Source organism: Salvelinus sp. IW2-2015, linkage group LG14 (genome assembly GCF_002910315.2).
Source record: "Salvelinus sp. IW2-2015 linkage group LG14, ASM291031v2, whole genome shotgun sequence".
In the NCBI taxonomy this organism is placed as follows: domain Eukaryota; kingdom Metazoa; phylum Chordata; class Actinopteri; order Salmoniformes; family Salmonidae; genus Salvelinus; species Salvelinus sp. IW2-2015.
Genome location: NC_036854.1, coordinates 11,307,207 through 11,319,483, shown reverse-complemented (window position 1 = coordinate 11,319,483; position 12,277 = coordinate 11,307,207). Strand labels below are relative to the sequence as shown.

The following is a 12,277-nucleotide window of genomic DNA, read 5'->3' as shown; positions in this document are numbered from 1 at the left end:
TGTTCTTGGGGACCTTCAATGCTGCAGACATTTTTGGTACCCGTCCCCCAGATCTGTGCCTCAAGAAAATCCTGTCTCGGAGCTCTACGGACAATTCCTTCAACCTCAGGGCTTGGTTTTTGCTCTGACATGCACTGTCAACTGTGGGACCTTATATAGACAGGTGTGTGCCTTTCCAAATCATGTCCAATCAATTGAATTTACCAATCAAGTTGTATAAAATATTTCTAAGATGATCAGTGGAAACAGGATGCACCCGAGCTCAATTTCGAGTCTCATAGCAAAGGTTCTGAATACTTATGTAAATAAGGTATTTCTGTTTTTTTATTTGTAATAAATTTGCAAACATTTCTTTGTCATTATGCTTTGTCATTATGCGATATGGTGTGTAGATTGATGAGGGGAAAAAATGATTTAGTCCAATTTAGAATAAGGCTGTAACGTAACAGAATTTGGAAAAAGTCAAAGGGTCTGAATACTCCGAATGCACCGTAAACTTTTGAAACTGCACTATGAATTTAAATCCAATAGCTAAAGCAGGAGCCATGGGACACATTGAACTAGAGAAATTCAGCCGTGGCAATATATTTATTTTGACAGAGATATTCTGCCGGTTAAAGTAACTGGGATATCATTCCATATACTGAGGTCGGAGTAAATTGATTTGAGCATTCTGTTAAAGTTTCTGGCAATGGTATTATCCAAGGAAGGAAATATATCTACTCTCAAATATTTAAAATGGGAAACAATTAGGATTCCATAAGTAGAGATAAAGTACTCCATCGGGGGCTTGAGAGGCAATAGAGCTGATTCGGTTAGATTAATTTTATAGCTTGAGATGAAGCTGAATGTATCTATGATCTTCAATGTATTTTGGAGCGACTGAGAAACAACGTCTAGATACAGTAAAATATTGTCAGCATATAACAAGATCTGTAGATTTTTAGGGAAATTGGTGTTATTTCCTTCGATTGATGAATTACTTGGCCAGAAGTTCCATGGATATAAGAATAGCAAAGGCGAAATTGGATCACCTTGTCTGCTGCTTCGAGTGATTCTGAATGGAGCAGAGCAGATATTGCCTGTTATAACTATGGCTGGGGGATTGGCATATAGTATTTCAAACATATTAATGAAATTGGAGCCAAATCCCATATGTTCCAAGACAGACCAGAGATATGACCATACTAGAGTATTAAAACTTTTTCTGCATCGAGAGATAATACAGCCCAAGGAGCTGTTGTTTCTGATGAAGCATCTAAGATATGTAATAGTCAACAGAGGTTATACGAGGATAAACGCTTTTTAACAAACGCACCAAGATGCGTAAGTCTCGAGACGGGACGACAACATTTTCAAAAACAATATAACATTATGTTTATCAAAGATAAGGCAATAGTATTATTATTTAACTAGGCAAGTCAGTTAAGAACAAATTCTTATTTACAATGACGACCTACCTCAGCCAAACCCTATTGCCTTTGATCAACACAGATGTTAAACTGTTTTCTATGTAGCAGTTGTTTTGTGATCACATGCAGTATGTATTCTAAATATAGTGAGTTTATATGGACACACTATATAGAGAAATACCCCAAAATAAAATAAAAATGCATTTTTCAACAAAAATATATCACTAAATTGTACCTTGGGATTTGTGATGGGTATTGAAACAAAGTAGTTTGGGCGTTGTGTTTCCTTCTTCTTTTTCTTTGTATCTGCATCCTCTTCACTTTCTACCCGACCACTTGCACCTCTCTTTCGTTTATTTTTCAATTTGGCCTCTGGCTTGGTAACTGGGGGAAATGTAACACAATGATATTAGTGTTGTACAAGAGACAAATGTGTGATTCCGTTATTCTGTAGTTAGATTTGACTGCCCTCCTGTAAAACCAACTGCCAGTCAAGTCAACAATGCATTATTCATCGCCAGTAGGCAGCTGGAGAAAATTTGAATGCAAGGGCAGCTGCGGTACAAGGAAGATCCTTGCATCAATTGGCAACTACAAATAACCAGTCATTATAGACTTACAGAGTCAGTGCCGCTAGTCAAATTTCTGCTCTCCTACTCGCCCAGCCAGTTAAAATGGAAAGAAACCATCAACTGGTCACACTATGGGAACTACTGAGCACATCCTCTCAATGAAGGTATGTTACAACTAACTGTGTTATTTTAGTCTGGATATGTTGATTTGAGTTAGCCTGGATTCAACTGCAAAACAAATAATATGGCATAAACGGTTTACTTACAGCCGAGGTCCTTCCATATTGCTGTACTTGCAAATGGAAGTTCGGACATAAGATTGTCAGAACATTCAGATGACTTAGACTTCTGTTTCCTTCCACGTGGCTTTTTGGGTCTCTTCTTGATCCTCTTCACTATTTCATGTTCTGAAGAACAAGGGGGAGATGATGACAGCATGTGGAAGGCTAAGATGGATCCTTCAAATACCTCAGACATACTTTTCAAGAACAAGGCTCTCCAAGTATCTGGATGAATGTAATTAATGTTTGTAGCTAGTGAATATAAACTATTCCTTGGAAGTAGTTGAGCGACTGCAAAAACTGATCGTTGTACAATTTATGGTCCGACTAGACAGATTGTGTGTGTGTGTGTGACTCCACCCCATCCACTGTTCTGCGTCGGGGCAATTCCACGGAAACAGAATTACACTGAGACACAGACCTTTCACTTAAAAAATGTAAACCAAACAAAAACTATTGATTTCAAAGTGATAAAATATATAACTTTATGCACAAGGACAATGTTTAACAAGTTCCACAGAACATTTTATAAAAACACATTTACAGGAATAACACTGCAGATACAAAGTTCTGGTTCCAGAATAAAACTGAGGGAGATTTTACCAGAATTCTGTTACCAAAAAGTTCAGTAAAACATGTTTAATTTACTGTGTAATGGTGATTGTGCATAGAGTTCTGTGGTCATTGTGCATAGAGTTCAATGGTTTGTTAAACTTCAAAATCAATGGTTTTTGTTTGGAGTCTCTGTAATTTTGTTACCATGGAATTGCCTTTTGACAACAACAAACATGTAAACAGTATGCTAGAAGGTCAGACATCTTGTGATGCACTGTGAGAGTGACGATACTATAATTCTGATATTAGGCCATGACACTGGCCACCACTAAGACAGTACATAATAACAACAACATACTGTACTTGGATGAAAACAAAGGGGGTTCTATCTGTTTGCGCAACATGTCATCCAATAAGTTACTGTGAGATGCACTGTCAAGAAGAGTACTTTCTTACAATTCTCTAATCATCATTTGTGAGTTTTCGATTTCAGTCATGATACATGTAATGAAAACAAGCACCACAGAGGGTAGGCTGAATATTTCTCACCAGGGGCAATGAGCTCCTTCACATTGCAATGCAAGTGACTCTCCTCAGCAGCAACTGGATCGGTTGATGCATCATGTGCAGGTGACAGCAGGTGGTCGTTGCCATGTTCAATGCTGTTTGTCTCAAGCTCGACAGCATAATCAGTCAAAGTGACCGGCTGCATTTCAATTAAGTTTACCTGACCTTGAGGTAACACAGAAACGTAGCAACTGTTTTGACGAGCTTTGATRAAATTCAGCGAGGCACCTTGTGCAGTTCGCACATTGATGTTTTTAGCTACAAGCACTCTTTGAAGCAGACAAATCCCTCTAAATGATTTAAATAACTGAAGTCCTAGCATGAAAATCTAAACGAGATTCACCAGTTAGCTAGCTACATATTTATAGCATTTGTGCGCAAGACAGCTTACTCACATGTGATCAGGCCATGGGATTCAGTCTTACGTGCTAGCTATCTTTAGCTAGCGCCTGCCACCTGTTGAAATAAGTCAAATTCAAGTTAGCTCGCTAACTAGCTATAACATCGATAGTATGGCTAAGACAGCAGGCAAGCTGACTTAAAGGAGCATGTGCCTGGACACACGTGTCACTCACTCATTCGAAACGAGTAATGTGTTGCTTACGGCTATCGTAGCTAGCTAACATGGTTCGCTACACATGTAAACACAGGACTACGGATACTCAAAAGGATCAAATTACATACGCTAATGACAAAAACTAAAGTTACCGTTGTCATATGACATTCTCGTGCTCAACGCTACAGTTTTGGAACATCATGGTAATGTTACCTTTTGTGTTTGTTTGTAAACGACTATTAAATCAGCTGTTTACTCTTCAGAATATAAAAAATATCATAATACAGATGTAGTGATGTTGATTAGTAACACACTTTGTATTTGACACTGTTACTGAAACAATGTTTCACTTTCTGCTAACTGATACAGTAACGTTAGCTAGTGATAATAGGGTGAGGTCATATTACAATATTGTACAGGTAACGTATTTACGAAATAATACATTTCTTTCAACAGCTAAATTCAGAGCAGTCATTTCTCTCACTAAATGCTGAGAGTTGTCCGTCACTTGTCTGTGCCTGAGAACTGCTACTTTCTAAAACCAAATAGCCAGCAACAGGTGGTGATATGATATCAGTTAATGCGCTATTGCCTCAGTTAGACTAGGCCACAGAGGACCCCAGGACATGGTTTGTAACGCACACATGCTGTGTAGGTGGCGTGGTGAACAACATACAAAATAGATCAGAGCTTTTTTAACTATCTGAGTACTGTTTATCTCGTCTCTTCATGTATATAATAACTGAGGGGAAAAGACTGATCAAATCAATACACACCTTCTTGTATTTGTGGTTGTGACAGTTATCAGCTTTGTAATTTCAGCCATGTATTGCCTCTTGTAAAATGACACAGAAGTCACATACATTGAGGTGATCCTGAAGGACATATCTCTCAACAAGCTAGTAGTTTGTCATCATATAACATTGAGTCCAATTCACCTGCTGAAGCTTATGCAGTATTGAAATGACATTAAAAACATTAATTTCTGTTAAATCTCCATACAATCCATGAGAAGAAGTACACCACACTCCTTCCTTGTTCACCATCCTCTCCTCAGGTCACACCTGTATTGTTTGCAGAACAAACAGTGCCTTGAAAGGAAAAGGTTCACATTTGTGTTTCTGTCTGCCTGTCACGCCTTTGTTTGTGTTGTAACTGTAAACCACTGGATTTGGTTTCAGGTTGTGGGGGAGATATCTGCCATCACAGAAAGGGAACAGGTGTAATAGCAGGACCTGTTTGGCGACTTGTTCTTGAACTAAACAGAAGCAGACAGGTGAACGCATGGAATGTCTCTCCCCATCTTACCCCTTGTGCCCATGTCACTTGTAGTACAGTCTCTGAGGTGAGTAAGAATCTGAAATGCCTATATTTGCTTAAAGTTCCTTCCTCCAGGATATGTGACATGAGGTGCAGTGTTACACAACAGCAACCATTCATAGAACCACAATTAAGATGTTTAACATGTAAATTGTAGCCATGTATGTGTTTTATAAAAATCAAGACGTATTTTTACACTGAAGTATACTTGAAATGTACAATTTAATCTCAAAGATGTGTAATTGATTGCGGTATGTACTGAATGTCAGTCATTAAAGGCATATGCATGCCGTCATGAAACAGATTATAATGTGGAGGATTAAAATTCATGAATTTTTTGTCATTCCATCAGCTCCACTGTCATGCACCTGTACATGGCAGTCATCCTGCATCATAGAGGGTATTACATGAAAAGGTTATGAAGAGAGCAGTTGCTGTTGTCTCAATAATCAGTCAAACAATGACAGTGGAGCTGCTGCTTTAAAAAAGTAGAGGATTTTGAACCAGGCTGCCTGTGTTCAAGGCTCAGCCCCAAGGTAGCATCAAGAGGATTTACTTGCACACAGTGTGACAGTCACTGCTCCAAGTACTTCTTCTTTCTCCTTCTTAATCCACTGTTGACTTTAACACTAGCCATCCTCATTGGTCAGRAGTAAGGAGAACTAGCGGATACTCTATTTTCATCCCATTGGAATTTGCTTCATTGAAGGCAAACCTGGACCTAGCTCTTCTACCACAGGTGATGTTAACCTAGAGCAACCTCTTTGCCAACAACAAGTGAGCAGCCAGGATATCTTTTAATGCAGTTGTTTTTTAATGCATTTAATATCTACAGTACGGGCCAGATGGTGAATTGTGAATTCTTTTAACTAATCCCTTTGGGTAAATCTGCATAGCCACCATGTTCCGGGATTTGACAAGAAACAACAACCCTGGGTGGTTAAGAGAGGGCAGTTTGATTCCCTGGTAGTATCACTGCACATATGCTAATCAACTGGAACTAGGATTTATGTCGGTAATCTGTACTTGATCATCGGTGGTTTAAACAGGAACAACACTATTGAGGTACATGATTTCTCTTTTACTTCTGGTTTTACATTCTACATGGGTGTGGTCTTACGTTTCATACCTCTGACAGCATGTACAACTATTAAATTAATACAAGATGGGCATAATTCTCCCCCTTGTCTTTGTTTTGCACCCGTATTTCTTGGGATGTATCGGTGGACCTGGCTGTCATCTGGGATCATGTTCATCTTCTGCTGGTGAGTTGGATGTTACTTTTACTTTGATGTGTGAAGAAAGACGGAATATGGATAGTTCAATCAATTCAAACTTTATTTGCCACATGCGCCAAATACAACAAGTGTAGACTTTACTGTGAAATGCTTACTTACAAGCCCTTAACCAACAGTGCACCTCAAGAAGAAAATATTTACCAAGTAGGCTAAAATAAAAAGTAATACACTGACTCGATACCGGGCACCGTTACCGAGTCAGTATGCAGGGGTACAGGCTAGTTGAGGTAATCTGTACATGTAGGTGGGGGCGAAGTGACTATGCATAGGTAACAAACAAACAGCTAGTAGCAGCAGTGTAGAAGGGGGGGGGGGTCAATGTAAATTGTGCGGTGGTGATTTTTTTGAAATGTTCAGCAGTCTAATGGCTTGGGGTTAGAAGCTGTTGAGGAGCCTGTTGGTCCTAGACTTGGTGCTCCGGTACCACTTGCCATGCGGTAGCAGAGAAAACAGTCACTGGAGTCTCTAACAATTTAGCAGTTGCCATACCAGGCGGTGATGCAACCGGTCAGGATGCTCTTGATGGTGCAGCTGTAGAACCTTTTGAAGATCTGGGGGCCCATGCCAAATCTTTTCAGTCTCCAGAGGGGGAAAAGGTTTTGTCGTGCCCTCTTCACGACTGTCATGGTATGTTTGGACCATGATAGTTTGTTGGTGATGTGGACACCAAGGAAATTGAAACTCTCGACCCGCTCCACTACAGCCCCGTCGATGTTAATGGGGGCCTGTTTGGCCCGCCTTTTCCTTTAGTCCACGATCAGCTCCTTTGTCTTGCTCACATTGAGGGAGAGGTTGTTGTCCTGGCACCACACTGCCAGTTCTCTGACCTCCTCCCATAGGCCGTCTCATCGTTGTCGGTGATCAGGCCTACCACTGTTGTGTCGTCAGCAAACTTAATTATGGTGTTGGAGTCGTGTTTGGCCACGTAGTCGTGGGTGAACAGGCAATGTATCAAGAACTGCATATTTGGCTATTTTTCTTTGCATTTGTGCTTTAATCCTATTTGAAATTGACCTTTCAAAACCTTTTGACCAAAATAATTTGCTCTTTAAAATGTGATTCTTCAGTCTATTTTATGTGTTATTTGGTTGGCTGAAAATAAGATGTTGGTTTCATCATGGTTTGATGTTTCAGATGTTGGCTTTTTGACATGACCCTATCACAGGAGTGTTGTGAGTGACCCTTTAGACCTCTGTAACACAGTCCTATTATGAGTTACAACTAGAGGTCGACCGGCATGGCCGATTTAATTAGGGATGATTTTCAAGTTCATAACAAATCGGTAAATCGGCCTTTTTGGATGCCGATTACATTGAAATCCACGAGGAGACTGCGTGGCAGGCTGACCACCTGTTACGTGAGTGCAGCATCAAAAGGACCTTGTGGATGCAAGGAGCCAAGGTAAGTTGCTAGCTAGCATTAAACTTATCTTATAAAAAACAATCAATCTTCACAATCACTAGTTAACTACACATGGTTGATGATATTACTAGGTTAACTATCTTGTTCTGCATTGCATATAATCATTGCGGTGCCTGTTAATTTATCATCGAATCACAGCCTACTTCAACTTCGCCAAGCGGGTGATTTAACAAAAGCGCAATTCGCAAAAAAAGCACAATCGTTGCACAAGTGTACCTAACCATAAACATCAATGCCTTTCTTAAAATCAATACACAAGTATATATTTTTTGAACCTGCATATGTAGTTAAAAGAAATTCATGTTAGAAGGCAATATTAACTAGGGAAATTGTCACTTCTCTTGCGTTCAGTGCAAGCAGAGTCAGGGTATATGCAGCAGTTTGGGCCGCCTGGCTCGTTCCGAACTGTGTGAAGACCATTTCTTCCTAACAAAGACCGTAATTAATTTGCAAGAATTTTACATAATTATGACAACATTGAAGGTTGTGCAATGCAACGGCAATATTTAGACTTAGGGTTGCCACCTGTTCGATAAAATACTGAACGGTTCTGTATTTCACTGAAAGAATAAACGTTTTGTTTTCGAAATGATAGTTTCCGGATTTGACCATATTAATGACCTAAGGCTTGTTTTATTATATTATAAATTAAGTATATGATTTGATATTTGATAGAGCAGTCTGACTGAGCGGTGGTAGGCAGCAGCAGGCTCGTAAGCATGCATTCAAACAGCACTTTACTGCGTTTGCCAGCAGCTCTTAGCAATGCTTGAAGCACAGCGCTGTTTATGACTTCAAGCCTATCAACTCCCGAGATTAGGCTGGCAATACTAAAGTGTCTATAAGAACATCCAATAGTCAAAGGTATATGAAATACAAATGGTATAGAGAGAAATAGTCCTATAATAACTACAACCTAAAACTTCTTCACTGGGAATATTGAAGACTCATGTTAAAAGGAATCACCAGCTTTTATATGTTCTCATGTTCTGAGCAAAGAACTTAAACGTTTAGCTTTTTTACATGGCACATTGATTGCACTTTTACTTTCTTCTCCAACACTGTTTTTGCATTATTTAAACCAAATTGAACATGTTTCATTATTTATTTGAGACTAAATTGATTTTGTATTATATTAAATAAAAATAAGTTCATTGTTCATTCAGTATTGTTGTAATTGTCATTAATACAAATATATTAAATAAAATAAAAAAATAAAAAATCGGCATCAGCATTTTTTGGTCCGCCAATAATCGGTATCGGTGTTAAAATCATAATCGGTCGACCTCATGTTACAACACAGTGGCATTCTTAACTCAATGTACCAGTAAGTTAGAGGAAAAATCCACTCAACTATCTTTTGGTATTTTTTTTCATTATGCATCATCATCATCATCATGATGTGGCCGGTGACACTGCTTCTTCGAAAGTACAATATCTTGAAAACTTGACTGCTGACATGCAAAACCTTTTGGGACTGTATCAACCGTGGGCTAATGCATTTGGCGGAGTGGTTTTCCTTTTAATGTTCCCTGTGCAGTAAATATAAGTAGTCTAGTATAATCACTAGACTATATATATATARACACACACCACATACACTCCCACACACACATTCACATACTGACACACACACACTTTCTCTCATATACTGCTGCTACTCTGTTCTTTATTTTACTCTTATTATCTATCCTGATGCCTTGTCTCTTTACCCTGCCTTCATGTAGATACTGTACAGTATCTACCTCATACCTCTCTCTGCACATTCATCTGGGACTGGTACTCCCTGTATATAGCTCCATTCTTGTGTATTTTATTTTATTCCTTGTGCTACCATTTTCCTTTTCTGCTCTGGGTCGTTGGGAAAGGCTCAAACAAGCATTTCACTGTAAAGTCTACACCGGTTGTATTCCGCGCATGTGACCAATACAATTTGATTTGCTCACGTCTACATCAAGGTTAGAAACAAAGACAAGGCCATCGGCCCATTGATTCAATACGCTACAAACATTTAAAAGGCAATCAATGCATTAATAAAGCACACTCAACCTCCTAAACATAAAATMGTATATTGATCCCCAGTGCCCACAACAGAATATCTGCTATGTAATGGATATTTGATGGCAAGTGAAATTGCTAATGGTTGTGCGTGCTGCTGCACTACCCTGCAGCAAGGTGGTTCAGTCTTTTGTTTTGCCAAGTAAAGCTGTTGATATGCCATCTGATGCTGCTGTTGTTGAACACATGACACTGTTCTTTGATACAAATTCAGTCCATAAAAAAAAAAAAAAAGTTTAGTCTGTTCAGGTCAAAATGATACYGTGGTGTCTCTGTTTCACATTAATTCCTAAAAGGAATTGAAAGGCAACATGTCAACCAAATATCATGGGATCATTACAATATTACACTGAAAGTACCAAACATTAGGAACACCGTATTGAGTTGCACTGCATTTTGCCCTCAGAACAGCCTCAATTTGTCAGGGCATGGACTCTACAAGGTGTCAAGCGTTCCACAGGGATGGCGGTCGATGTTGACTCCAATGCTTCCTGTAGTTGTCAAGTTGGCTGGATGTTCTTTGGGTGGCGGACCCTTCTTTATACACACAGGAAACTGTTGAGTGCGAAAAACACAGCAGCGTTGCAATTCTTGACACACTCATACTGGTGCGCCTGGCACTTATTACCATACCCCGTTCAAATGGACAATCTTTTGTTTTGCCCATTCACCTTCTGAATGGCACACATACACAAACCATGTCTCAAGGCTTAAAAATCCTTCTTTAACCCGTCCCCCCCTTCCATCTACACTGATTGAAGTGGATTTAACAGGTGACATCAATAAGGGATCATAGCTTTTACCTGGATTCACATGGTCAGTCTATGACTATGTAATGGAAAGAGCAGGTGTTTATAATGTTTCTTACAATCAGTAAATGTAAAAACATTGCAATTACAATACATTTTCAGTAGTGGGAGCCACTTCCACGCCAAACTCTTAATACACGTACAAATTGTAGGCCGCCAATAGAAAAACGACTACATTTACAGACTGGTAGAGGAACCAATCYCAATGCATTCTAGGATACCCTTTTTACGGGGCGGAGCTAGTGTGATCGACTGAGTTGCCTTTTCTCCCAGACAGATTTCTATTTTTGGTCTGGGAATTTCAATTTTAGGAGGTTGACCAGAGCATATTTTTATGAGGCCACGTTCTGAAAGTTTTTCTTATCTCATCTGAACTGCACCAGGTAAGTTGATTAGCCATGGTGCAACCTAATTGGTAGTCAGTGGTAAAAGTGAGGTAAACATAAGTACTTGTAAAACGTTAACATCTGTAAAAAAAGAAGAAAAAAAAGAAAAACGTTTTTCACTTAGTAGGCTAGCAAGCCAGGCAGCTAAATTCAATTTCCGTGGTCAGTATCGGAGCATCTCCATCTGTTCCTTGCCCACGTTGTTTAAGAGGTACTGGGAATGGCATGTTTGTGTTCAACACTTACCGTTACCTATGACTGGTTCTCAAGTGGGACCCAACCTTTTACTACATGACAGCTGGCTTGCCCGAAAAATCTGACTCTTTGTGAAACATGCATGCCTTATATAAGCAAGTGGTAGCTAGTTAATCCTCAATCATTTTATATAACCATGGTCTACATGGTTACCTTCTGTTGGAACCTCTTCTTATACCTCAGAGGTTGGAACTGGAAGTTCCTTTGAGTTTAGGTACTTGGCTAGAAGCTCCTGCAAGTTTGTCTCGCTAACGATTGTTTGAGTTCATTATGCATTTCAGGATGTGCCCAGCTACTSTTTACTTGTTTGCTTGGGTAAATAATACTACAGCTCGCAGACAACACTCACCATAGATACTGCACTGGTTACGTCTAGGATTTGAGATATCTAGCTACGCAATTGAMAATTGTTGCTAGTAACGTTACCTGCAATCGTAAAAAGTTTACATTGACATAGGCTTACCTTAATGAATAAACACGGTATCTATGTATCCGTTGGCTTTCTTTACTGTAACTCAAATCCTTTGATAATGCTTTCAAAAGGAATCATGCTTGCAGACATGGCACGTGCAGTTACCGCCAGTGTATGTTTTGATTTCACGCAAAAAGCTAGCTAGCTGATACATGTTAACGTTAGCTAGCGACACGTTGCTTTTAAATAATGGACTATCTGGCACAATCTTGTTAAAGTTGTGAGTGTAGGATGGATGGCCACTTAAATCAAGCACGTCATTACAATGAATGAATGAATGAATGTGATGGTTTTGTAACGTAAGATCATAAATC

General features: G+C 39.3%; 2 protein-coding genes across 9 annotated transcripts in view; one reads left to right on the top strand and one right to left on the bottom strand.

The window, feature by feature from the left end:
• Positions 1-4,057, bottom strand: part of LOC111973093 (A-kinase anchor protein 7) — a 52,465-nt gene extending 48,408 nt beyond the window's left edge. The window contains exons 1-5 of one of the 6 annotated variants that reach the window (XM_024000309.2): positions 3,963-4,045; positions 3,783-3,843; positions 3,370-3,552; positions 2,251-2,391; positions 1,648-1,796 (exon numbers count right to left, since the gene is read on the bottom strand). In XM_024000309.2, the coding sequence (XP_023856077.1) occupies positions 1,648-1,796; positions 2,251-2,391; positions 3,370-3,532 (453 nt within the window). In that variant the 5' untranslated portion in view covers positions 3,533-3,552; positions 3,783-3,843; positions 3,963-4,045. Of the gene's footprint in view, positions 1-1,647; positions 1,797-2,250; positions 2,392-3,369 lie in introns of all 6 variants that reach the window. The other 5 variants (XM_024000308.2, XM_024000306.2, XM_070446505.1 and 2 more) reach the window with 5 other exon arrangements.
• A 1,069-nt stretch (positions 4,058-5,126) lies between these two features.
• Positions 5,127-12,277, top strand: part of epb41l2 (erythrocyte membrane protein band 4.1 like 2) — a 94,173-nt gene continuing 87,022 nt past the window's right edge. The window contains exon 1 of one of the 3 annotated variants that reach the window (XM_070446504.1): positions 5,127-5,288. The gene's annotated coding sequence lies outside the window, so the exon portion shown is untranslated. The other 2 variants (XM_070446502.1, XM_024000284.2) reach the window with 2 other exon arrangements.